The sequence below is a fragment of the Cherax quadricarinatus genome, chromosome 8 (assembly GCF_038502225.1).
Source record: "Cherax quadricarinatus isolate ZL_2023a chromosome 8, ASM3850222v1, whole genome shotgun sequence".
Taxonomy (NCBI): domain Eukaryota; kingdom Metazoa; phylum Arthropoda; class Malacostraca; order Decapoda; family Parastacidae; genus Cherax; species Cherax quadricarinatus.
The window spans coordinates 8,029,468-8,056,967 of record NC_091299.1 but is presented as its reverse complement, the minus strand read 5'-3'; the positions used below and the strand labels follow the sequence as shown (position 1 = coordinate 8,056,967).

General features: G+C 40.1%; 1 protein-coding gene across 1 annotated transcript in view; it reads right to left on the bottom strand.

The window, feature by feature from the left end:
- The window catches only part of Su(var)3-9 (Suppressor of variegation 3-9), a 206,754-nt gene that overhangs the window by 6,838 nt on the left and 172,416 nt on the right, over window positions 1-27,500 (bottom strand). The window contains exons 11-12 of the mRNA XM_070083085.1: window positions 22,623-22,797; window positions 3,513-3,611 (exon numbers count right to left, since the gene is read on the bottom strand). Of these exons, the coding sequence (XP_069939186.1) occupies window positions 3,513-3,611; window positions 22,623-22,797 (274 nt within the window). The remainder of the gene's footprint in view (window positions 1-3,512; window positions 3,612-22,622; window positions 22,798-27,500) is intronic.

Sequence of the window (27,500 nt, the reverse complement as noted above, 5' to 3'; positions counted from 1 at the left end):
GAAGGTAAACAAGAGAAGGGAAACAAGAGAAGGGACAGGATGGGACCACCTCTACTAGTAGTCAAGAGAAGGCGGACCTCTTTGCCGAACACTTTGCTACCAAAATGCAAGTTCCTGATCCAGCAAGGGACCCTCCTTGGCTAGCTGCAAGAACTGTGTCAAAACTGTCAGTGGTGACAATAAGGCAGGAGGAGGTGCATTTCCTTCCTAAATCGCTTGACCAAGAAAAGGCTGTGGGCCCAGACAAGTTGAGCCCAAGATTGCTGAGATGTGCAGACCAGCTAGCAGCACCTCTAACTCGCATCTTTCAGCACTGCCTAGTGCAGTGTAAATGGCCCTCTCTGTGGAAAGAGGCAAATGTAGTCCCTGTTCACAAAAAGAAGAGCAGAGCAGAAATCAGCAACTATAGACCAGTGTCACTCCTGTCAATCACTGGAAAGCTCCTTGAGACAATAATCTCAAGACAAATGACAGAGTTTTTTGACTACCACTCACTACTTTGTGATCGTCAATATGGCTTCAGGAAAGGTTACTCTGCTGCTGATCTGTTGTTAAACCTCTCCATTAAGTGGCAGCAGTCACTGGATGAATCCAAAGTCAGCTGTCTGGTAGCACTGGGCATTGCTGGTGCTTTTGACCAGGTGTGGCACCAGGGTCTCTTAGCAAAACTTCAAGCACTGGGAATAGCAGGCTCTACGCTATGTCTCCTGAGTGATTACCTTCATGGTAGATCTCAATGGAACGGAATCAGCAAGACATCCTACTGGGGCAAGTGTTCCACAAGGAAGCGTGCTGGGACCATTATTATGGAATGTCTACTTCAACGACCTTCTTCATCTCATCCCAGAATCCCATGCATATGCAGACGACTGTACACTGACATTCACTTATCCAAGAGAAGAAATGCCAGCTGCTCTAAGCTACATCAATCACAAGCTAAGAGCTACATCAGCTTGTGGAAATAGATGGCAAGTAACATTTGCACCTGAGAAAATGCAAATGATGATGGTCTCTAGGCACCATGATAGTAATGCTGGTGTAGTAGTAAGGATGAATGGGAGGGTGTTGGCACCTGGAGAAGAAGCTGATATCCTTGGGATGAAATTTGACTCCAAACTAACCATGAAGAACCATGTTGTAAATCTTGCAAACAAGGCAGCCAGGAAGCTTACAACACTTTGCCGTATCTCGCATCTGCTTGACAGTAGGGGTTGCAAGATTCTGTACGAGGCACAAGTACGCTCACACCTTGAGTATGCTCCACTTTCTTGGTTTGCCTACCCCCCCTCTCATTTGTGACTACTTGACAGAGTACAGAACAGAGCAAGACGTCTCATCTCTTGCCTGGACCCATCCTGGATAGATCTGTCATTTCAGCAGAGCCTTCAACACAGGAGGGATGTGGGTGGCCTTACTGTTATGTACAAGGCCAATATTGTCAAAGTACCATACTTGGATCCACTTCGAGGACAGCGTGAAACAAGCTTTTATGCCACAAGATGGGCAGAAAGCAGCAACTTCACTCTGGTTGTACCCTTCTCCAGAACATCACTCCATCTGAGATCATATATACCCAGGATGAATCGAGTATGGAACACATTCGTACAGCATAATGATGTCAACGAGATAAAGTCAGCTGATCAAATAAAAATGCTGGCCCACAGTTGGCTCCAACTTCATCCTGTTCCCTACTTGTATGTCTCATAACAATAAAAATGCTTTCAAATGAGCTGATGTAGGTAACAGCTCTTAGCTTGTCAATAAAGTTAGGAATCCTTAACCTGTAAATAGCTGTCAATAAAGCTAGGGATCCTTAACCTTGTCAAACCCTGTATAAAAAAAAAAGAGGAGAAAGAGAAGAAAGAGGAGAAAGAGAAGAAAGAGAAGAGAAAGAAAGAGAAGAGAGAGAGAGAGAAAGAGGGGGGGGGGGGGCAGTTGAGGCTGCAAGACTTGTTATGAGGCACAAGTTTGCCCACATCCTACATATGCTCCACTTTCTTCGACTGCCTGCCCCTCATCTCATCTGCGACATCTTGGCAGAACAGAGAGCAGAGCAAGAAGACTCATCTCTCATCTGGACAGACCTGACATTTCAGAAGAGCCTTCAACACTGGAGGGATGTGGGTGGCCTTACTGTTATGTACAAGGCCAATATTGTCAAAGTTTCACACTTGGTTTCACCCTACAGACAGAGAAATGTTGAGATTCTACACAACAATATGGGCAGCAAAAAGCAACTACACTCAGGATGTACCCTTCTCGAGAACATCAATTCATCTGAGATCATTTAGTCCTTGGATGACTGGAGTCTGGAACATGTTTGTACAGCATAATTACATCAGTGAAGTAAAGTCTGTTGACCAAATGAAATTGCTGACCCACAGATGACTCAAACTTTATCCTGCTTTCTATTTGTATATTTCATAACAATAAAAAGGCTTTAATAAAATGAGCTGATATAAGTAACAGCTCTTAGTTTGTTTATTAAGGTAGGAATCCTTAGCCTAACCTTGTAATACCCGTGTAAAAAAAAAGAGTGTGTGTGTGTGTGTGTGTGTGCATTTGTGTGTGTGTGTGTGTGTGTGTGTGTGCGTGTGTGTGTGTGTGTGTGCGTGTGTGCATGTATGCGTGTGTGCATGTGTGCGTGTGTGCATGTGTGCGTGTGTGCATGTGTGCGTGTGTGCATGTGTGCGTGTGTGCATGTGTGCGTGTGTGCATGTGTGCGTGTGCGTGTGTGTGTGTGTGTGTGTGTGTGTGTGTGTGTGTCTGTGTGTGTGTGTCTGTGTGTGTGTGTCTGTGTGTGTGTCTGTGTGTGTGTGTCTGTGTGTGTGTCTGTGTGTGTGTCTGTGTGTGTCTGTCTGTGTGTGTGTGTGTGTGTGTGTGTGTGTGTGTGTGTGTGTGTGTGTGTGTGTGTGTGTGTGTGTGTGTGTCTGAGTGTGTGTGTCTGAGTGTGTGTGCATGCACACACAAACACACACACTTTATTCTGAGATGTTTTGTGTAATTACCCATCTTGTGTGTGTGTGTGCAAGTGCACATGCACACACATACAGTTTGTTCCGAGATGTTTTGTGTAATTACCCATCTTGTGTAAGTTAAAGTCTAATATCAACAAAAGAAAAAAAAAATATATATATATATAGTTAGACTTAGTTACCACTGTGTTTGCAGATACAGTATGAGCACTGTAAAATACATTAAAGTAATAAAACTGGCTTATTCTCATTAAGAGAAAAATACTGAAAGTTCAGAACCCTACTTCAAGATAAGAAAGTACCTCAAGTACTGAGTCATGGCTAGACTGCAGAAGTATAGAGAGATGTCTGAAGGGAGATGGGTGGCCTCAGAATCCTATCAACAATACAATTACTGTTTCATTTAGTTCTGCTGCTGGCAACCTGTCCAGCTATTGCCTTCAAAATTAAAAGAATTAAGTTACAAGCTTAAAGAGTAGTAATTTTAAAAGAAATATTTTCGACAATTAGCGGCACCACAACGACACTCAGTTTTACCATACTGGAGTCCTCTATTTCCTTTTGGCGTCTTCAGTATCAATTCACTCCTGCTTTCTTTTCTTTTCTCCGGAGTGAAACAACCCTCTTCCTTTTGTTCTGAAATTAAAATGGATTTAAATTTATATTATAATGATATTTATTACATACCTATAAAGAATCTACCTGATGGGTAGGTAACTGGTTTGTAATTCACACACACATGTAGTGCTGTAATATTTTAATTATGTAAGCTTCACACACTGACAAAGCTCCAAGTGAGCAAAACATTTCCTCAATGGTCATCACTAAGTCTTTCAACTGCTGTAGTGCCACTCGTCTCCATATCATTAACCCTTTGACTGTTTCAGGTCCCTCTCTGAAACTGTCATTCTATGTCGCCAAATATTCGAAAAAAAAAAAAATTATTTTTTCTTATGAAAATGTTAGGAATATTTTTACTAGTGTTTTAAGCCTAAAAAAAAATTTTTGCCATCAGTACTTACCGAGATATAGAGCCGCAAAGTTTGCAGAAATTGACGTGCGTACGGCAACAGCGGCGACTGCCGCCCACCCGGTATTCTTTTATTTACTCTAATTCAAAGGTTTCTTGCATTTTTCAATATTTTTCTTTTCCAGGTAACTTATGTGGCCTGTGAGACCAATGTAAGGTGCATTGTTCAAATATACACTCATTATTTACAACACAATAACAGAACAAACTTTATCACTATTAGTTTGTGTATACACTTTGTTTACACAAACAAACAATACAAAACAATGTTTATTACTATTGTTCCATAATATATATACATATGTACAGTCACTAAACACGTTCCTAGAACTGCTGCAGCTTGTGGAACTCTTTGAAACATGGGTATATGCAGAGGGGCACTTCACACTCCTCACACATAAAACGAGTGTCTCTGCGTGTTTGTGGGCGTTTTGTGGTATGCATACATACATAACACCTCTTCTGAGCATTTTTCTTGGCAGTAGTAGGAGGCAGTTGTATGGGGTAGTGATCACCAGGCCTCATACGAGATGACGTCTGTGGGCGCTGGTCTATTGCAGGAGTTGCGCCTTTGTACTTTGCAATTATTTGTCTGATTACTGACAGGCAAAATTCACCATATTTTGGTGTTTTGTTGGTCTTCAACTTGTATATGTTATAAGCATTTAGCATAGAGATATCAACAAGATGGAAAAAAAGTTTGATATACCACTTATAACTCTTGCGTACACAGTCTGCAAACCCAATCTGCATGTCACATTTGTCCACTAAGCGCATATTGAGGTTGTAGTCCATGACAGCTGCAGGCTTTAGAATGGGTTCATTGGTCTCTCTGTTGTCCCTGCCACTGGGTACCATTTCGTTTGTGTGAACTGATGTCAACAATGTGACATCACGTTTGTCATGCCACCGAAATGCCATGATGTCATTGGCAGCAAAGGCTTGCACCTCACCTCTGCGAGTGCCAGCGTCGAACCTTGGCATATGTTTGTGTTGCAACCCCTGAATGGGTTACAATGATTATTATGTATATATAATGTATATTATCTTTTCATATAATTTTATATTGCTTATATTTGCGATAATAGCTAAATCGCAAATGTATGACTTTATATTATTATTTGACTGTTATATTGTTATTTAGCTTATGTTGTTAGGATGTATATAAAATGTGCTCAGTTAGGCTTGATTGTCAAACTACTGTAATTATCGCTTGTCGCTCGTTATACTGCCGGCTTCTGAGCTGCAGTTGTCCACGTAGCTATCACGTGATCGAGGGGGGGGTGTCTTCACCTCTCGTGAAATTGTCAGTCTGCTGGAGACTCGCTTGCTGGTTGGACAGATTGTCTGTCTGACAGTCTGCTCGAGACTCGCTTGCTGGTTGGACAGATTGTCTGTCTCATTATTCTTGTTAGTTCTGTAGAACTTTGTTCACAGAACATTGTATAGACTTAGTGATTTTCGACGTTGTACTGAGGTTGTGTGTCACATAGACACTCTGATTATCTCAGGTCCTTAGCTATAGCTTCTGACCTAATTTTGTACTGGTTCCTGTGTATTGTCACAGTCACAGTTTTACCTATGCTGAACAAAGATTCAGTATTATGGGAGTGTTGTAACTTTTGTGGAGGATCTGCAGATGGTCCCTACTTAGTGTCGTTATATTATTTCCCAGTTCCTGATTCTGTGTCGCTGTCGCTTGATATTGCATTGCTATTGGGCTTAGCATTCTTTGTTGTTCAAGCAGACTGTTCGGGTTGCCAGTCGGTCAAGAAGTTAGTTTATTTGAGGACTTTGTCAGTCACTTGTTTAAGTCTTACTCGAGTCTTGAGACATAGCTAACTACTTAAGAGCACTTACACGCATACACACACTTGTACATATTTGTAATATCTTATTAAATGTTAATGTACCTGACGGTACTTAAGAATTATAAATGTGATATGTGCTTTCAGCACAATAATATTGAACTCGAGAGATTGATTTTATTTTGATTGCTGTAATTAATTTAATTTAATAATATACCTCTAGACAACTTACTACTTAATAAATTTATTAAATTTTAATTTCTCTAGTTAGTAGCCTACCAGTTGTAATCCTAAAGCACTATTGAACCATACTGAAGTTTAATGGATAATTGGACAAGGATACTGACTACTTGTTACGAAAACCCAGTAACAGGCTGGATGCTAGAAGGGCAGTCCTTTCTAGTATTCACTGGAGATCTCTAAGCTTTTAGAATCGCGTTTTTTGTAACAAATGGGGGCCTGTCCGGGATGCTCTTGATCCAAGGTGTTGGAGAAATTGTCCAGTTTGACATACTAGTACTTCTATGGTCAAACACACTGAGTACTTTCCTAATCTGAAGACTTTGAGTTTAGTCTTGTACAACATACCAGGTAGATGTATGTACCTGACTGAGTCTCTTGATCCAAGGAGATGGAAATACTGTATGAGCTCTAGCTCTAAGACAACCAACACTAAAATTACTATTAAGATTATAGTTTCCAGTAATCACTCTCTCGTAGTACAATTATTTTCGTGATGTATGCCAAAGTGCAACAGTTGATTGATACTCTGACTTTGTCTGAGTTAAGTACATTAAAACTTCAGACGTGTTGGCAAGTAGCCAAATATCTCGGTGTGACGTATAACAGGAATTACACCGCTGAAACTGTCAGAGCATTAATTAAAGATATATTGTTTCCTGCTCATACAGAGATGTCTGATTATGATTCAGATTCAGAAAGCCTAGTGTCACGATTAGGAAGTATGGCTCTATTTGAAGTTGAAAAAAGAGCAACTAGAGCAGAAGTGAGCCTAGTGTCTGAGCCTAGTGTAGCTCAGTTCTCGCTCGCTCCTTCCTTCACTGACACTATAGTACAGAGTATAGCTGGTAGTATGACACAGCCTAATACTAGTACAGTGTATACTACACCTGTATTTACTTATCCTAGACCAGATCTAGACTCTCTAGAGACGGCTGGACCAAGTGTCCGACCTAAGGACCGTCCAGACCATGTTAATTTCCCTACTCCTCCATTACCCACTGGTCCTATCTCTCAGGAACAGTTTGAGAGGTTTGAACGCCTCATTATGTTGCAAACTGCACAAATTGAGGCACAGAGGAGATTGAACGAAGAAGATTTCCAAAGAGAAAATGTTCGTCTGGGAAGACAACAGACTGATAGATCACAGGACACATTTAATGTGCAGAAAGCTGCATCCATGGTTCCTAAGTTTTTTGAAAGTGACTTAGACACATATTTTGATGTGTTTGAGAACCAGGGACGTGCTATGAACTGGCCACGTAAGCACTGGGCAACATTGCTTCATACTGCTTTGACAGGAAGAGCTCAAACTTGTACGGCTGCTTTGCCATTTGCCAAGTACATTAGTTATGACGCTGTCAAACAAACTATTCTAGAGACATATAACTTGTTACCTGTAAGTTATCAAAGAGCATTTCGTACGTTACAACGACGACAAGATCAAACTTGTGTAGAGTTTGCTCGTGAGAAAAAAGTTGCATTTAAGAGGTGGTGTAGAGCTGCTAAATGTAACAACTATGACAGCCTTGTTCAGTTGTTACTACACGAAGAGTTTAACAACTGTATGCCTGCTGACATACAAGAATATCTGATCGATCATCCTACCTCAGATATTCTGGAAACTGCAGCATTAGCAGACAATTACGAAATTTCTCACAACCTTGTACGTACTAAAACACACAGAAACAAGGTAACTAAAGATTGTCCTAGAAGTTGGCAACCTAAATCAGCTGCTCATTGCCGGCCTGATGTACCTGCTACTGTAACTTCTCGTACATTTACCAGGAAAACTCACAATCCTGAATCTGTCTCTGTGGCTAGACAGAAATCTGGTATCGAGAAGAAGAAAGTTAAATGTGCCTATTGTAACAGAAAAGGACATACTAGAGAGTATTGCTATAAGTTAGAAAGGGATACGAGAAACAGTCGTGCGGCTGGCGCCCCCACTCAAGTCGTATCCTCTTCCGTGCAACAAAGACACCAAAAGCCTAGCAATGCCTCTGATCCTACTGTTTTAGATAATGTTACTCAGGATAGATGACTAGCGTCAGAAAGTGTATCTGACGAAAAGATTCGTTCAGCGATGAGTCCTTACTTTTCGAGAGATAAAGTAGGATTTGACGAATCACATCTAACTGAGATAATTTCTTTCAGAGACACTGGCAGTTATCTCACGTTATTAAGAGAAGATGTACTGCCCATAACTGATGATACCTATTGCAAGATAGATGTATTGTTAGAAGCCTATGGAGGGGCTGTTATAAAAGTGCCTCTGCACAAAGTTTATATTGAAACAAGCTATTATACTGGTTATATTTCAGTGGGTATATCCAGTGGTGTATTTCCCATCAGGTCAGTGGACTTGTTGATAGGGAACGATATCTTTCATGCTGGTATATGTAAAGAACCACTTGTGATTGATAATAACACTGATGATAATTATGCCATTGAAGCTTGTAGAGAGAAACCTATTTTATTTCCTCTCAGCGCAATTACTAGAGCTATGTCAAAGATACAACAACCATCCTTGTCTCCTGTTGAGTTAGTGGATGACAATGATTTGGGGTTGAATATGTTGTTTAGTGACGCTCTGCGCCCCGGATCATTAACACTGACTCCCCCCGGTCATCAACCTAGTCAGGACACAACTGACGTTAAATTTCTTACTCATGATGATTTAATCAAGGATCAGTTTGTTGATCAGTCACTGGAAAGACTGAGAGATATAGCAGTTACTGAGAGTGAAGCAAAGTATCTCGATAATTGTTACTATTATAGTAATGGTGTACTGATGGAGAAAACTACATGTAAGTTGTCAGCTGATAGTGTTTCCACCACAGTCAAGCATCTAGCAGTGTTACCAGTTACATTTCGTGAACAAGCCATTGATTTTGCTCACAATAGTCCCATAGGAGGACATTTGGGTGTCAAGAAGACACTCGGTAAAGTGGCAAAACATTTTACTTGGCCAAAGATGAAGGAAACAGTAGCTGATCATGTGCGACGTTGCCACGTGTGTCAAGTGACAGGCAAGCCAGCGCACACACCTCCACCTGCGCCTCTCATTCCTATCACCGTGCATGGTGAACCATTCTCACGTCTTATTATTGATTGTGTTGGTCCTTTGCCTAGAACCAAACTAGGAAACCAATACTTATTTACTATTGTGGACGCTGCAACACGCTATCCCGAAGCTATTCCAATGAGAAAAATTAATGCTCGTGCTATTGTGAGAGCGCTGATGAAATTTTTCTCCCAGGTTGGATTGCCACGAGAGATACAATCAGATCAGGGATCTAACTTCACTTCTAAGATCTTTCGAGAAGCATTATCCCACCTAGGAATAAAGTCTGTACTTTCAACCAGTTATCATCCACAGTCACAAGGTGCTCTAGAGAGATTTCATCAGACACTGAAGTCCATGATGAGAGCTTATTGTGAACATTTTTCTAGAGACTGGGATGAGGGTATACCATTTCTTCTCTTCGCTATGAGAGAAAGTGAGCAAGAAAGTCTCGGATTTAGTCCGTTTGAATTAATATTCGGACACCAAGTGCGTGGTCCTCTCGCAGTGTTAAAAGACGTGTGGACAGGAAAATCAAATCCATCATTGAGTACTTCACCTTCATTAATGCAGCAACATTTGACAGCCGCTAGAGAGCTAGCTTCGAAAAACCTAGTTTCAGCCCAAGCTAGAATGAAGCAAAATTATGACAAGCGTGCTGTCCCTCGTTCTTTTAAAGCAGGAGATAAGGTGATGGCTCGGAAATTAGTACCAGGTCATGCTCTACAAGCCAGGTATGATGGTCCCCTGGAAGTAGTGAAAAAGCTTAGCGACGTAAATTATTTGGTACGTACGCCTGGGAAAAAGAAATCTAATCATGTGTACCATGTTAACCAGCTCAAGGCATACTACGCTAGTCCTCTACCTACTACTTCTATTCTTCCTAGGACAGAGGAAGAAAACGTCAGTCTACCTGACATCTCTAGAGGTATAGAGGTTCGTTTAGAAAATTCAGTGACTCTACAATCACTAGACAATTTTCTTAGTAACCTTGGGATTGATAAAGCTGGTGATATTAAAAACATGATTTTGAATTTCCCTGAATTGTTCGGTGATGTTCCTAAACGTTGTACTCTGGGTGTACATGACGTTGATGTACAGGGAGCATCACCCATTAAGCAATCACCATATAGGATGAGTCCAACAAAGCATAAAGCATTGAGAGAAGAGGTTGATTTTCTGTTATCTCATGGACTTATTGAACGCAGTAAAAGTCCATGGGCATCTCCCTGTATTTTAGTGCCTAAACCTGACGGTAGTTTCAGGATGTGCACTGATTACAGGAAAGTGAACTCTGTCACCTTGCCTGATGGTTATCCTCTACCTCGCATTGACGACCTTATTGATCGTGTGTCAGGAGCCCAGTTTGTCAGCCGTTTAGATCTCTTACGAGGCTATTATCAAGTCCCGCTTACTGAACGTGCTCAAGAAATATCTGCTTTTACTGTTCAAGATGGATTGTTTAACTACCTCGTCACCCCCTTCGGCTTATGTAACGCGGCTTCTTCATTCTAGCGTATAATGAACGAGTTGACCCACAACTTAGAAGGAGTAGAAGCCTACCTTGACGACTTAGTGGTGTATAGTGACGAGTGGGAACAGCACTTGACGCGTCTCAGAGCATTGTTTGAGAGACTGGCGCACTACAACTTCACTGTTAACTTAGCTAAATGTAGTTTTGGTCAAGCCAAGATTACCTATCTAGGCTTTTGTATCGGCCAAGGTGAGGTTGCTCCTATTGAGGCTAAGGTTCGTGCAATTTCTGAATTTCCAGTGCCACAGGATAGGAAAGGAGTACAGAGATTCCTGGGTATGGCAGGATATTATCGCAGGTTCTGTCCAAACTTTTCTCAGATTGCAGCTCCTCTTACTGAGCTTACTAGTAGCAAAGTTCAGTTCACCTGGACTAGAGATTGTTCAGACTCGTTCAAAAGGTTGAAACGTTTGCTCTCCTCTGCTCCTGTGTTGAAAAGTCCTAATTTCAATCTTCCCTTCTTTTTACATATAGATGCGAGTGGCTATGCAGTGGGTGCTGTGCTGCTCCAACAGTCAACATCCACTGACATTCTCCATCCTATATGTTACTATTCATCTAAGCTTAAACGACACCAGAAAAATTATGCCACTATTGAGAAAGAGGCTCTAGCTCTTGTGGTGTCATTGGAACATTTTGACGTGTATTTGGGCACTTCCCCATTTAAAATTAACGTTTTTTCTGACCACAATCCACTCACCTATATAAACACAATGAAGAGTAAGAATGCTAGGATCATGAGGTGGGCTCTCAGAATCCAACCTTATTCTATTAGCATAAAACACATAAGTGGTCATTGTAATGTAATTGCTGACGCTCTGTCTCGTCCTTAATAATTATCAGTTACATTAAATTAACGTAATTTTATGCCCAAATACCTTTTGTTACTTGCTATGTCAAATTCAGTAAAGTAACTTAATCCCTCCAGCCCATATTAACTATATATACTCATGTCATGTCTAATTATTATATTTATATATTCACAGTAATGTTGTGTGAGGAGGAGACAAGCTGAGTGTTGAGTGAGTAGTGTGGTGCGGGTGATGTACTGCGTGACGCAACACTGTCCTGCCGCAGACCCCCCCCCTCACTACACACCTTAAGCTGTTTCATACTCAATGTTCATACTGCCTCGCATTCCACAACCACTACTTAAGAGTGGAATGCAGTCTCCTCTACTATGATCGAGCCTCAACGTGCCCTCCTTGTCAGCGCTATCCTGTCTCTACACTGATGTATATAACCACGAGTATGCAGAAATACGATACTGTGTACTGCCCTAGTTAGGGGCATATCCTAGTGACGGACGCTGTGAAATTGTAGAAGTGCTTGGCACAAGAGAGACTCGGATTAATATTTTATTGATATGAGTAACCAGAAATAATGTGATAGACATTCATGCAACTCCCAGTGCGACCCTCTGTCGTGTTGGGGGGGGTGTTGCAACCCCTGAATGGGTTACAATGATTATTATGTATATATAATGTATATTATCTTTTCATATAATTTTATATTGCTTATATTTGCGATAATAGCTAAATCGCAAATGTATGACTTTATATTATTATTTGACTGTTATATTGTTATTTAGCTTATGTTGTTAGGATGTATATAAAATGTGCTCAGTTAGGCTTGATTGTCAAACTACTGTAATTATCGCTTGTCGCTCGTTATACTGCCGGCTTCTGAGCTGCAGTTGTCCACGTAGCTATCACGTGATCGAGGGGGGGGTGTCTTCACCTCTCGTGAAATTGTCAGTCTGCTGGAGACTCGCTTGCTGGTTGGACAGATTGTCTGTCTGACAGTCTGCTCGAGACTCGCTTGCTGGTTGGACAGATTGTCTGTCTCATTATTCTTGTTAGTTCAGTAGAACTTTGTTCACATAACATTGTATAGACTTAGTGATTTTCGACGTTGTACTGAGGTTGTGTGTCACATAGACACTCTGATTATCTCAGGTCCTTAGCTATAGCTTCTGACCTAATTTTGTACTGGTTCCTGTGTATTGTCACAGTCACAGTTTTACCTATGCTGAACAAAGATTCAGTATTATGGGAGTGTTGTAACTTTTGTGGAGGATCTGCAGATGGTCCCTACTTAGTGTCGTTATATTATTTCCCAGTTCCTGATTCTGTGTCGCTGTCGCTTGATATTGCATTGCTATTGGGCTTAGCATTCTTTGTTGTTCAAGCAGACTGTTCGGGTTGCCAGTCGGTCAAGAAGTTAGTTTATTTGAGGACTTTGTCAGTCACTTGTTTAAGTCTTATTCGAGTCTTGAGACATAGCTAACTACTTAAGAGCACATACACGCATACACACACTTGTACATATTTGTAATATCTTATTAAATGTTAATGTACCTGACGGTACTTAAGAATTATAAATGTGATATGTGCTTTCAGCACAATAATATTGAACTCGAGAGATTGATTTTATTTTGATTGCTGTAATTAATTTAATTTAATAATATACCTCTAGACAACTTACTACTTAATAAATTTATTAAATTTTAATTTCTCTAGTTAGTAGCCTACCAGTTGTAATCCTAAAGCACTATTGAACCATACTGAAGTTTAATGGATAATTGGACAAGGATACTGACTACTTGTTACGAAAACCCAGTAACAGGCTGGATGCTAGAAGGGCAGTCCTTTCTAGTATTCACTGGAGATCTCTAAGCTTTTAGAATCGCGTTTTTTGTAACAGTTTGCGATTACCACGCACTGTGCCACACACGTCTGTCAAGTTCACTCGCAAGAAATCACTGAGTAAGGGGCTTGTGTACCAGTTATCAGTAAATAACATATGCCCCTTACCAAGATATGGTTCCATCATTGTTCGAACCACATCACCAGAGATACCCAATAACTTCATGGTATCTCTCAAAGTATTACTGCCAGTGTACACAATAATATCTAAAACAAGACCACTTCTGCAATCACACAGTACAAATAGCTTTATACCAAAGCGTTTCCTCTTGCTTGGTATATATTGCTTGAATGAGAGTCTTCCTTTGAATAAAATCAAGGACTCATCAATAACAAGCTTCCTGAAGGGATAAAAATACATGCAGCACTTTTGTTTCAGGTACATAAACACATTTCTTATCTTATATAACCTGTCGCTTCTGTCAGGCCTGGTTTTGTCTGAAAAGTGTAACATATGCAACAGTATCAGGAAACGATTGACACCTATAATGTCACTAAAACCTGGAGTTGAAATCAGGCGATCTGTTGTCCAGTATGTGGTGACAGTGTGCTTATACACATGTGGCATAAGCATTATTGTGGCAAAAAACAGGTACATCTCTGCCACAGATGTCTCCTTCCACTTGTGTAGCCGTGATTTTGGTGAGAGAATTGTATTTGCCATGGTGTATTCACAGTATGTATTTGTTTCCCTGACAATGATGTCCATCAGGGGTTCATCGAAAAATAACTCAAAGCAGTCCAGTTCACTGGCATTGTTCCCAAGTGGACAAGATGGCTTTATTCCACTTTGTGTTTCATCAAAGTCATGGGGACTGGGAACAAACTCGTCACCGTCCTGCCAATCCCAGATGCGGTCTGCTGGTGGGGTCTGGATATTGTACCGTGGTTGTGGCTGTGCAGGTTGTGGTGGTGCAGGTTGTGGCAGCGTGGGGTAGGGTGAGGCTGGTTGTTCTGCTGAGTCAGCCGCGTGGCTAGTAGCGTGGCCCGGTGATGGTGCCACATGGGCCGTGCCACCCTCACTATCACCACCACTGCCTCCTCCCTCACTGTCACCATTCATACCCATCGTTACAATATCGTCATCTTCACTATCAGGTCGTGGTGTTGGGCCACGGGATGTGCTCCCAGAGTTTCTCCTTCCCCTTGGAACAACATATGAAACACTACCAGACCGCATGCTATGTCGTACATACTGGCGCTTCACTGGGGAATATTCACTCTCACTGTCACTAGAACTGCTTTCAATGACCTTGAAATCACTATCACTATCAATATCACTATCACTGCTATCATCAGGGTGTTGTACACGACCAAATAGTTTCCTCTTTCGTCCTGGTACAGGCGAACGTGAACGTGAACAAGCCGGCACAGCACCAGAGGTCGAAGGTTGTGGGTCATCTGGGTTTTCGTCTCTATTTACGTTATCCTGGGCACTTTTTTCGGTAACACTCACTTGAAAACCCTTGAATTCACTGTCACTGACACTTTCATCGCTGTTAGAGCTATCACTTGGGAACAAAAGACCTCCAATCCGCCGAGGAGTGAGGAACTTCTTACCGAGAGGCATGGTGAAAATGGACTGACAACATGGCGTTCCCACAATGCACCGCTAGGTCCCAGATTTTTTTCACAGGGTGCACACCGACCACTGAGACCCATTCTCTCCCGTGTAGGCCTACCAGGCCTTTGGCGCTCGATTTGAAGCCGCTAGAATTTGTGCGTATAAATACGTCAGAAACATTGGCTCGTAAGACGTATTTATACGTCGGAAACAGTCAAAGGGTTAATAAGAAAAAGCATTATATAAGAACCTAACTTTTGCTCTTTCTTACAAAGAGCAAGCCACAACCAGACTTGAGTCACAGGGTAGGAAGTACAATGCCTGGTGGAAATGCTGCAGCTTGGAGGGTCATTTGAATTATATCTGCACATTCCTGCCAAGACAACTATTGAATGAATGCCCGTGAATGTTTCAATTTTTAGTGGAAGACGGCTGGCGTATAATAATAAAAAAATATGTGATAGGGCCAAAGTGAATCTGATTGGTGAGTTCAATGCAATACAAACTCCCAGTACAGTACTTAAGTATCAAATGTTCTATTGGCCCACAAAAACTAAGGTAGACTTGTCCAAGAGATACATGACGAGGCAAAGTTTTTTAGGTAAAAGGTCCACGGTTGAATTGTACACAAAACTGGGCTATACTTGAGCACATACAGTGCTCATAACTGAAGAAGTTTTCACTATCACTACTCTCTCGATTCTATTGACTGGTATTTCTCTCCTAGTCACTTAGACCATTAACTGTCCAAACAATGATCTACGTTCTTACTGCTAGTGCTCCAAACGTAGATCTACGTTTTATTTTTCCTGCCTCCAAATAAGGCACGATTGGCCTGAGATGCCTTGTCAGCACAGAATGGGTCTTAACACTCAGTGTGTGCAGTATTAAAAAATCTGGGACCACTTAACACCTTGTGGGAGCACCAGTTAGAGCCAACAGCGCAGCAAACACCAAGGATTCACCAATGTCATGTCGTATTAACACTCCCTTTTAAGAGGAAAGTGATGGTGACCCTGAGTTTAGTGGTTTTGAGGTGGATGTGGCCACAAGTGGTTGCAGAAATGTCAAAAACCTCGATAATAACCCATGTGCAACACCCTTTCAATTTTGGTACCACTGGTAGTGTCATCCTGCCTAAATGTCTTACAGCCTATGCCCTAAGTAAAAAGAAACAATTCTGGAATGTGTAATGTGTGTTCAGTAGGCTGGCTGGCTGGCTGATTGGCTGTCACTATCTCCATCTGTCTGTCTGTATCTATCTCTATCTCTGTCTGTCTCATAGGTACACATACATAAATACAATTTTTTTTTTCTTCAACAAGTCGGTCGTCTCCCACCGAGGCAGGGTGACCCAATAAAAAGAAAGAAAATCCCCAAAAAGAAAATACTTTCATCATTCAACACTTTCACCACACTCACACATTATCACTGCTTTTGCAGAGGTGCTCAGAATACAACAGTTTAGAAGCATATACGTATAGAGATACACAACATATCCCTCCAAACTGCCAATATCCCAAACCCCTCCTTTAAAGTGCAGGCATTGTACTTCCCATTTCCAGGACTCAAGTCCGACTATATGAAAATAACCGGTTTCCCTGAATCCCTTCACTAAATATTACCCTGCTCACACTCCAACAGATTGTCAGGTCCCAAGTATCATTCGTCTCCATTCACTCCTATCTAACACGCTCATGCACGCTTGCTGGAAGTCCAAGCCCCTCGCCCACAAAACCTCCTTTACCCCCTCTTTCCAACCCTTTCGAGGACGACCCCTACCCCTCTTTCCTTCCCCTATAGATTTATATGCATTCCATGTCATTCTACTTTGATCCATTCTCTCTAAATGACCAAACCACCTCAACAACCCCTCTTCTGCCCTCTGACTAATGCTTTTATTAACTCCACACCTTCTCTTAATTTCCACACTCTGAATTTTCTGCATAATATTTACACCACACATTGCCCTTAGACAGGACATCTCCACTGCCTCCAACCGTCTCCTCGCTGCTGCATTTACCACCCAAGCTTCACATCCATATAAGAGTGTTGGTACTACTATACTTTCATACATTCCCTTCTTTGCCTCCATAGATAACGTTTTTTGACTCTACATATACCTCAATGCACCACTCACCTTTTTTCCCTCATCAATTCTATGATTAACCTCATCCTTCATAAATCCATCCGCCGACACGTCAACTCCTAAGTATCTGAAAACATTCACTTCTTCCATACTCCTCCTCCCCAATTTGATATCCAATTTTTCTTTATCTAAATCATTTGATACCCTCATCACCTTACTCTTTTCTATGTTCACTTTCAACTTTCTACCTTTACACACATTCTCAAACTCATCCACTAACCTTTGCAATTTTTCTTTAGAATCTCCCATAAGCACAGTATCATCAGCAAAAAGTAACTGTGTCAATTCCCATTTTGAATTTGATTCCCCATAATTTAATCCCACCCCTCTCCCGAACACCCTAGCATTTACTTCTTTTACAACCCCATCTATAAATATATTAAACAACCATGGTGACATTACACATCCCTGTCTAAGACCTACTTTTACCGGGAAGTTTTCTCCCTCTCTTCTACACACCCTAACCTGAGCCTCACTATCCTCATAAAAGCTCTTTACAGCATTTAGTAACTTACCACCTATTCCATATACTTGCAACATCTGCCACATTGCTCCTCTATCCACTCTATCATATGCCTTTTCTAAATCCATAAATGCAATAAAAACTTCCCTACCTTTATCTAAATACTGTTCACATATATGCTTCAATGTAAACACTTGATCTACACATCCCCTACCCACTCTGAAGCCTCCTTGCTCGTCCACAATTCTACATTCTGTCTTACCTCTAATTCTTTCAATTATAACCCTACCGTATACTTTTCCTGGTATACTCAGTAAACTTATTCCTCTATAATTTTTTACAATCTCTTTTGTCCCCTTTCCCTTTATATAAAGGGACTATACATGCTCTCCGCCAATCCCTAGGTACCTTCCCCTCTTTCATACATTTATTAACCCTTTGAGGGTCGACAGGCCCTCTCCGAAACTCGTTCTCAGGGTCGGCCAAATTTAAAAAAAAAAAAAATTATTTTCTCTTATGAAAAGATAGAGAATCTTTTTCCGATCATAAAGACACCAAAAGTTTGAAATTTGATAGAAAACTTACGGAATTATGCTCTCGCAAAGTTAGCGGTCTCGGCGATGTTTACGCATCGGCGATTCTGCCCACTTTGAGCCCCATTTTCGGCCAATTTCACTGTACTAGTCGACAAAAAACATGAATATTTCGCTAGAACTCCATTTTTTCTATCGAATGGATGCAAGAAACCACTCATTTATGAAATTCAACTATCCAGTACAGTGGTCAGAATTTAGCAATTTTGCCAATTTCACACAAATTTCAAAAGATGCCAATTTCCGAATAGGGTCCAGAATAAACAAGAAAGACATTCCTGGCACTAAAATGACATTTCCTCTAGTCATTAGTCACGTCTCAAGGCCCCTCTTATATTCTTTTGCTTTCCACTTTGAATTTTTATTCTCACAAAAAATATAAGATTTACTGTTATGCAGACTACTGTATTAGTGTAAAAAATGGTATAAATATTATTGGTGCACTTGTGAAAGAATATTAGACTCACCAGTTGACGTGTATTGCACGCTTGGCACGATTTGTTTACTTTTGAAGTTTGGTAAAAATCGAACATTTCTGCTACTTTGAGCTCAATTTCAAGGCACCTTTCTTTGTAAAACCAGTCAAAATCAAATCAATTTCTGTAATATGTCTTCCATTCTATAAAATGAGACCAAGAAAACTAGAATACAACAATAAATACCATACGAAAATACACTGCAAAGTCGCTGATTTATTAAAAAAAAAATGGTCAAAGTTTTTTTTTTCTCATTATGCACTGTGTGCTGCAGGATATTTATTAGACTGTGCACACTGACCACATAGACCCATTCTTTCATATGAAGGCCTACCAGCTTTCTCCCACTAGATTTGAGGCCGCTAGAATTTATGAGTACTAGTACGTCAAAAACCCCTACACGTAAGACGTACTAGTACGACGAAAACCCTCAAAGGGTTAAACAAAAGTACCAACCACTCCAACACTATATCCCCCCCTGCTTTTAACATTTCTGTCATGATCCCATCAGTTCCAGCTGCTTTACCCCCTTTCATTCTACGTAATGCCTCACGTACCTCCACCACACTTACATTCTGCTCTTCTTCACTCCTAAAAGATGGTATACCTCCCTGGCCAGTGCATGAAATTACCGCCTCCCTTTCTTCCTTAACATTTAAAAGTTCCTCAAAATATTTTCGCCATCTACTTAATACCTCCCTCTCCCCATCTACTAACTCCCCTACTCTGTTTTTAACTGACAAATCCATACTTTCCCTAGGCTTTCTTAACTTGTTTAACTCACTCCAAAATTTTTTCTTATTTTCATTAAAATTTCTTGACAGTGCCTCTCCCACTCTTTCATCTGCTCTCCTTTTGCACTCTCTCACCACTCTCTTCACCTTTCTTTTACTCTCCATATACTCTGCTCTTCTTATAACACTTCTGCTTTGTAAAAACCTCTCGTAAGCTACCTTTTTCTCTTTTATCACACCCTTTACTTCATCATTCCACCAATCACTCCTCTTTCCTCCTGCCCCCACCCTCCTATAACCACGAACTTCTGCCCCACATTCCAATACTGCATTTTTAAAACTATTCCAACCCTCTTCAACCCCCCCACTACTCATCTTTGCACTAGCCCACCTTTCTGCCAATAGTCGCTTATATCTCGCCCGAACTTCCTCCTCCCTTAGTTTATACACTTTCACCTCCCTCTTACTTGTTGTTGCCACCTTCCTCTTTTCCCATCTACCTCTTGCTCTAACTGTAGCTACAACTAAATAATGATCCGATATATCAGTTGCCCCTCTATAAACATGTACATCCTGGAGCCTACCCATCAACCTTTTATCCACCAATACATAATCTAACAAACTACTTTCATTACGTGCTACATCATACCTTGTATATTTATTTATCCTCTTTTTCATAAAATATGTGTTACTTATTACCAAATTTCTTTCTACACATAGCTCAATTAAAGGCTCCCCATTTACATTTACCCCTGGCACCCCAAATTTACCTACTACTCCCTCCATAACATTTTTACCCACTTTAGCATTCAAATCCCCAACCACCATTACTCTCACACTTGATTCAAAACTCCCCACGCATTCACTCAACATTTCCCAGAATCTCTCTCTCTCCTCTACACTTCTCTCTTCTCCAGGTGCATACACGCTTACTATAACCCACTTTTCACATCCAATCTTTATTTTACTCCACATAATCCTTGAATTTATACATTTGTAGTCCCTCTTTTCCTGCCATAGCTTATCCTTCAACATTATTGCTGCTCCTTCTTTAGCTCTAACTCTATTTGAAACCCCTGACCCAATCCCATTCATTCCTCTCCATTGAAACTCTCCCACCCCCTTCAGCTTTGTTTCACTTAAAGCCAGGACATCCAGTTTCTTCTCATTCATAACATCCACAATCATCTCTTTCTTATCATTTGCACAACATCCACAATCATCTCTTTCTTATCATTTGCACAACATCCACAATCATCTCTTTCTTATCATTTGCACAACATCCACGCACATTCAGACTTCCCACTTTGACAATTTTCTTCTTCTTATTCTTTTTAGTAATCTTTACAGGAAAAGGGGTTACTAGCCCATTGTTCCCGGCATTTTAGTTGACTTTTACAACACGCATGGCTTACGGAGGAAAGATTCTTATTCCACTTCCCCATGGATATAAAAGGAAAAGTAATAAGACCAAGAACTATTAAGATAAAATCAAAGAAAACTCAGATGAGTGTGTATAAATAAACGTGTACATGTATGTGTAGTGTGACCTAAGTGTAAGTAGAAGTAACAAGACGTACCTGTAATCTTGCATATTTATGAGACAGACAAAAGACACCAGCAATCCTACCATCATGTAAAACAATTTCAGGCTTTCGTTTTACACTCACTTGGCAGGATGGTAGTACCTCCCTGGGTGGTTGCTGTCTACCAACCTACTACAGTAAATACAATTAAATAAATACAATTAGACAGTGTAAATTACCTAGGATAACCCCAAAAATCCAGACGAAGTGCTATATTGTGCTTGTAGATATAATGCAGGCCGGACTTGAGTCCTGGAGATGGGAAGTACAGTGCCTGCACTCTGAAGGAGGGGTGTTAATGTTGCAGTTTAAACTGTAGTGTAAAGCACCCTTCTGGCAAGACAGTGATGGAGTGAATGATGGTGAAAGTTTTTCTTTTTCGGGCCACCCTGCCTTGGTGGGAATCGGCCAGTGTGATAATAAAAATAAAAATAAAGATATAATGCATAATAAACAAAACTGGCAACTGGCAAGTAATACGCATTTGGACTTGTTCAGATATCAGATGTGATCATGTGTAATACCAGTTGGCTCATGAGCAACTCTGAGACAAGAGAGACAAGCAGACAGAAAGAGATACACACAGGAAGGCAGAAAGACAGACATACAGGCAGACATAAAGAAACACACACACAGGCAGACAAAAAGACTGATAAACAGACATGTTTGTGTGTAACAGTGAAAACAAATAAAGCCAGGGTTTTCATATAGCAGTGCACGATCAAGTGTCACTCCACTGCTTACCCTATCAGCAGTTAATAACACTCGTCTTAACACCAACCTTCAAGGAGTTTCATATATACTCCAGCGTGTCTAAAACATTGCTGGGACCTATAAATACTTTGCATATTTTCCTAGACAAGAGTAAATGACCAAGGCAGGTGTGAATGTTGACCTGTCAGTGTGTTTGTGACAATTTGAGTACTATTTCAGAACCTAATATTAGTGTCAGAACAAAGATTGGCTATGAAATCACAAGAACTACATACTATACACTGTAATTATCAAAACATAAAAATTACATAAAATAATATAAATATGAGAAAAAAGGTATATCGGCAACACTTCTGCAAGTAGCAGGACTCCATATTGCTATCAGACGAGCATCCAGCACCAACTTCACGGTCTTATATCTCGGTAAGTACTGGTCTTAAATTTTTTTTTTTTTTTTTTGGTCTTATTACACTCAGGAAATTGCCCTCTTTAATTAAAAAAAAAAAATCCAAAATATTAGTGCTGGGTGAGCGAACGTAGATCTACGTTTGGACAGTTAATGGGTTAAATATGTGTGCATCTAGCTGTTATGTTAAGCCAACATTATGCATGGCATCAGCCTTTTGGCAAATGAAGAAACTCCAAATTTTTTACAAGATGTAATTTTGGCACTTCCTACCAAAAACATCTGTCAACCAAAACACATATTATCTTATTTAAATTGTGCCTGCAAAAATAAATTTATACATCAACTAGAAAGTAAAAAGAGTTTAAAGTCTATTCACTTTTCATTAACAAGATACTTAATAGTATTAAACAGCACATGAAAATATTACTTTGGTACTACAGAGAGGACAATGAAGCAGAAACCTTTATCACAAATTCACCATTAAACAACTACTTTTACTATAATATACAATTTAATAAGAATTTGAAATTCTAAGAGACTGTACAAGAACCATTTGTGCATGAAAACTTTACCTGTCAACTGAGCAGGAAGTCTACCAGCCATCTGCTTAGAGTTCAGCCCAGAATTGTAATCAAACGTCAGCTCCTCTCCTTTTTTAATATCATGAGCTGCGAACAATGCAAGTCTGGGAAGGTCTGGGTCAAGACAGTCCACCCATACATTGAAGACTAACAGGTTGGGGTCACACTGTTAAGAAACAACAGTCAATGTAGCTACAAACATTAACATGAAAGAATTTTGAGAATGTTAAAAATGTCAGGGTATCAGTGATTTAAATTTGAGCAGGTAGTCTAGGATTTAAAGACATTATGAAGAAAATAATAAATGTGCACACAGTGACACAGTTTGAGCAAAATGCTGAATAAGCTCTTTGTATAAATGATGATTAAAGATATAAATAAAGAAAAAACAAGACGAGACAAAAAATGATTTAGTAGCACTTATTTAACAATTAGTGTTTGTAAATGTGTGTCAAATAATTATCAGACATACTCATTTGTCAATTTTCACAAGCCTCTATAGTCTATATGTAACACAGCTCATGGAACAAAGAGGTTATAACACAGTTCACTAATTCTTTTATCTTAGTGGCAAGGGGTACAGTAATCAACAATACAGATTTTTTTTTTTATTAACACATCGGCCGTTTCCCACCAAAGCAGGGTGATCCAAGAAAGAAGAAAAACTATCATCATTTACTCTGGATGTTTACATAATCAAAATGGTAACAAATTTCAAAACATCTAGCTGGTGATGCAGTATTCATATCTAAAGCGCAAAATTCAAAAGCCTTTCATTAAACCACCAGCTAAAATTAATAAATTAAAGAAGACAGTCAATGTGAGGCATGAACAACTATGGTAATGGGCTAGAGAAAATGTGTTGGGGATATCACAAAGGTATGGTGTGGAATTAAGAATGCAATGATGTAGTGTGCAAATGTTTGTGTTTATGAGGAAGGATGAGGTAAAAGGAGTGCTAAGGAATAAAAATTATCATATGAAAAGTTTAAGTGTAAAAATGATACAAACAGAATATACAGAGAGGTACAGGGGTTGAAAACAAAAACTGAAGTGCCTGGGAAAAACAAGAGTAGAGCAAATGATAAAATGGGTGAATAAATGTTGGTAGGTAGTAGGTTGGTAGACAGCAACCACCCAGGGAGGTACTACCGTCCTGCCAAGTGAGTGTAAAACGAAGCCTGTGATTGTTTTACATGATGGTAGGATTGCTGATGTCTTTTGTCTGTCTCATAAATATGCAAGATTACAGGCATGTCTTGCTACTTCTACTTACACTTAGGTCACACTACACATACATGTACACATTTATTTATACACACTCATCTGAGTTTTCTTTGATTTTATCTTAATAGTTCTTGGTCTTATTAATTTTCCTTTTATATCCATGGGGAAGTGGAATAAGAATCTTTCCTCCGTAAGCCATGCGTGTTGTAAAAGTCAACTAAAATGCCGGGAACAATGGGCTAGTAACCCCTTTTCCTGTAAAGATTACTAAAAAGAATAAGAAGAAGAAAATTGTCAAAGTGGGAAGTCTGAATGTGCGTGGATGTTGTGCAGATGATAAGAAAGAGATGATTGTGGATGTTATGAATGAGAAGAAGCTGGATGTCCTGGCTTTAAGTGAAACAAAGCTGAAGGGGGTAGGAGAGTTTCAGTGGAGAGGAATAAATGGGATTAGGTCAGGGGTTTCAAATAGAGTTAGAGCTAAAGAAGGAGTAGCAATAATGTTGAAGGATAAGCTATGGCAGGAAAAGAGGGACTATAAATGTATTAATTCAAGGATTATGTGGAGTAAAATAAAGATTGGATGTGAAAAGTGGGTTATAATAAGCGTGTATGCACCTGGAGAAGAGAGAAGTGTAGAGGAGAGAGAGAGATTTTGGGAAATGTTGAGTGAATGCGTGGGGAGTTTTGAATCAAGTGTGAGAGTAATGGTGGTTGGGGATTTTAATGCTAAAGTGGGTAAAAATGTTATGGAGGGAGTAGTAGGTAAATTTGGGGTGCCAGGGGTAAATGTAAATGGGGAGCCTTTAATTGAGCTATGTGTAGAAAGAAATTTGGTAATAAGTAATACATATTTTATGAAAAAGAGGATAAATAAATATACAAGGTATGATGTAGCACGTAATGAAAGTAGTTTATTAGATTATGTATTGGTGGATAAAAGGTTGATGGGTAGGCTCCAGGATGTACATGTTTATAGAGGGGCAACTGATATATCGGATCATTATTTAGTTGTAGCTACAGTTAGAGTAAGAGGTAGATGGGAAAAGAGGAAGGTGGCAACAACAAGTAAGAGGGAGGTGAAAGTGTATAAACTAAGGGAGGAGGAAGTTCGGGTGAGATATAAGCGACTATTGGCAGAAAGGTGGGCTAGTGCAAAGATGAGTAGTGGGGGGGTTGAAGAGGGTTGGAATAGTTTTAAAAATGCAGTATTAGAATGTGGGGCAGAAGTTTGTGGTTATAGGAGGGTGGGGGCAGGAGGAAAGAGGAGTGATTGGTGGAATGATGAAGTAAAGGGTGTGATAAAAGAGAAAAAGGTAGCTTATGAGAGGTTTTTACAAAGCAGAAGTGTTATAAGAAGAGCAGAGTATATGGAGAGTAAAAGAAAGGTAAAGAGAGTGGTGAGAGAGTGCAAAAGGAGAGCAGATGATAGAGTGGGAGAGGCACTGTCAAGAAATTTTAATGAAAATAAGAAAAAATTTTGGAGTGAGTTAAACAAGTTAAGAAAGCCTAGGGAAAATATGGATTTGTCAGTTAAAAACAGAGTAGGGGAGTTAGTAGATGGGGAGATGGAGGTATTGGGAAGATGGCGAGAATATTTTGAGGAACTTTTAAATGTTAAGGAAGAAACAGAGGCAGTAATTTCATGCACTGGTCAGGGAGGTATACCATCTTTTAGGAGTGAAGAAGAGCAGAATGTAAGTGTGGGGGAGGTACGTGAGGCATTACGTAAAATGAAAGGGGGTAAAGCAGCTGGAACTGATGGGATCATGACAGAAATGTTAAAAGCAGGGGGGGATATAGTGTTGGAGTGGTTGGTACTTTTGTTTAATAAATGTATGAAAGAGGGGAAGGTACCTAGGGATTGGCAGAGAGCATGTATAGTCCCTTTATATAAAGGGAAAGGGGACAAAAGAGACTGTAAAAATTATAGAGGAATAAGCTTACTGAGTATACCAGGAAAAGTGTACGGTAGGGTTATAATTGAAAGAATTAGAGGTAAGACAGAATGTAGGATTGCGGATGAGCAAGGAGGTTTTAGAGTGGGTAGGGGATGTGTAGATCAGGTGTTTACATTGAAGCATATATGTGAACAGTATTTAGATAAAGATAGGGAAGTTTTTATTGCATTTATGGATTTAGAAAAGGCATATGATAGAGTGGATAGAGGAGCAATGTGGCAGATGTTGCAAGTATATGGAATAGGTGGTAAGTTATTAAATGCTGTAAAGAGTTTTTATGAGGATAGTGAGGCTCAGGTTAGGGTGTGTAGAAGAGAGGGAGACTACTTCCCGGTAAAAGTAGGTCTTAGACAGGGATGTGTAATGTCACCATGGTTGTTTAATATATTTATAGATGGGGTTGTAAAGGAAGTAAATGCTAGGGTGTTTGGGAGAGGGGTGGGATTAAATTATGGGGAATCAAATTCAAAATGGGAATTGACACAGTTACTTTTTGCTGATGATACTGTGCTTATGGGAGATTCTAAAGAAAAATTGCAAAGGTTAGTGGATGAGTTTGGGAATGTGTGTAAAGGTAGAAAGTTGAAAGTGAACATAGAAAAGAGTAAGGTGATGAGGGTGTCAAATGATTTAGATAAAGAAAAATTGGATATCAAATTGGGGAGGAGGAGTATGGAAGAAGTGAATGTTTTCAGATACTTGGGAGTTGACGTGTCGGCGGATGGATTTATGAAGGATGAGGTTAATCATAGAATTGATGAGGGAAAAAAGGTGAGTGGTGCGTTGAGGTATATGTGGAGTCAAAAAACGTTATCTATGGAGGCAAAGAAGGAATGTATGAAAGTATAGTAGTACCAACACTCTTATATGGGTGTGAAGCTTGGGTGGTAAATGCAGCAGCGAGGAGACGGTTGGAGGCAGCGGAGATGTCCTGTTTAAGGGCAATGTGTGGTGTAAATATTATGCAGAAAATTCGGAGTGTGGAAATTAGGAGAAGGTGTGGAGTTAATAAAAGTATTAGTCAGAGGGCAGAAGAGGGGTTGTTGAGGTGGTTTGGTCATTTAGAGAGAATGGATCACAGTAGAATGACATGGAAAGCATATAAATCTATAGGGGAAGGAAGGCGGGGTAGGGGTCGTCCTCGAAAGGGTTGGAGAGAGGGGGTAAAGGAGGTTTTGTGGGTAAGGGGCTTGGACTTCCAGCAAGCGTGCGTGAGCGTGTTAGATAGGAGTGAATGGAGACGAATGGTACTTGGGACCTGACGATCTGTTGGAGTGTGAGCAGGGTAATATTTAGTGAAGGGATTCAGGGAAACCGGTTATTTTCATATAGTCGGACTTGAGTCCTGGAAATGGGAAGTACAATGCCTGCACTTTAAAGGAGGGGTTTGGGATATTGGCAGTTTGGAGGGATATGTTGTGTATCTTTATATGTTTATGCTTCTAGACTGTTGTATTCTGAGCACCTCTGCAAAAACAGTGATAATGTGCGAGTGTGGTGAAAGTGTTGAATGATGATGAAAGTATTTTCTTTTTGGGGATTTTCTTTCTTTTTTGGGTCACCCTGCCCCGGTGGGAGACGGCCGACTTGTTGAAAAAAAAAAAAAAAAAAAAAAAATTTTTTTTTAATCAGAAACTTCTGGATATACAGTAATAACCCTTAAGTCATGTGATAATAGCTC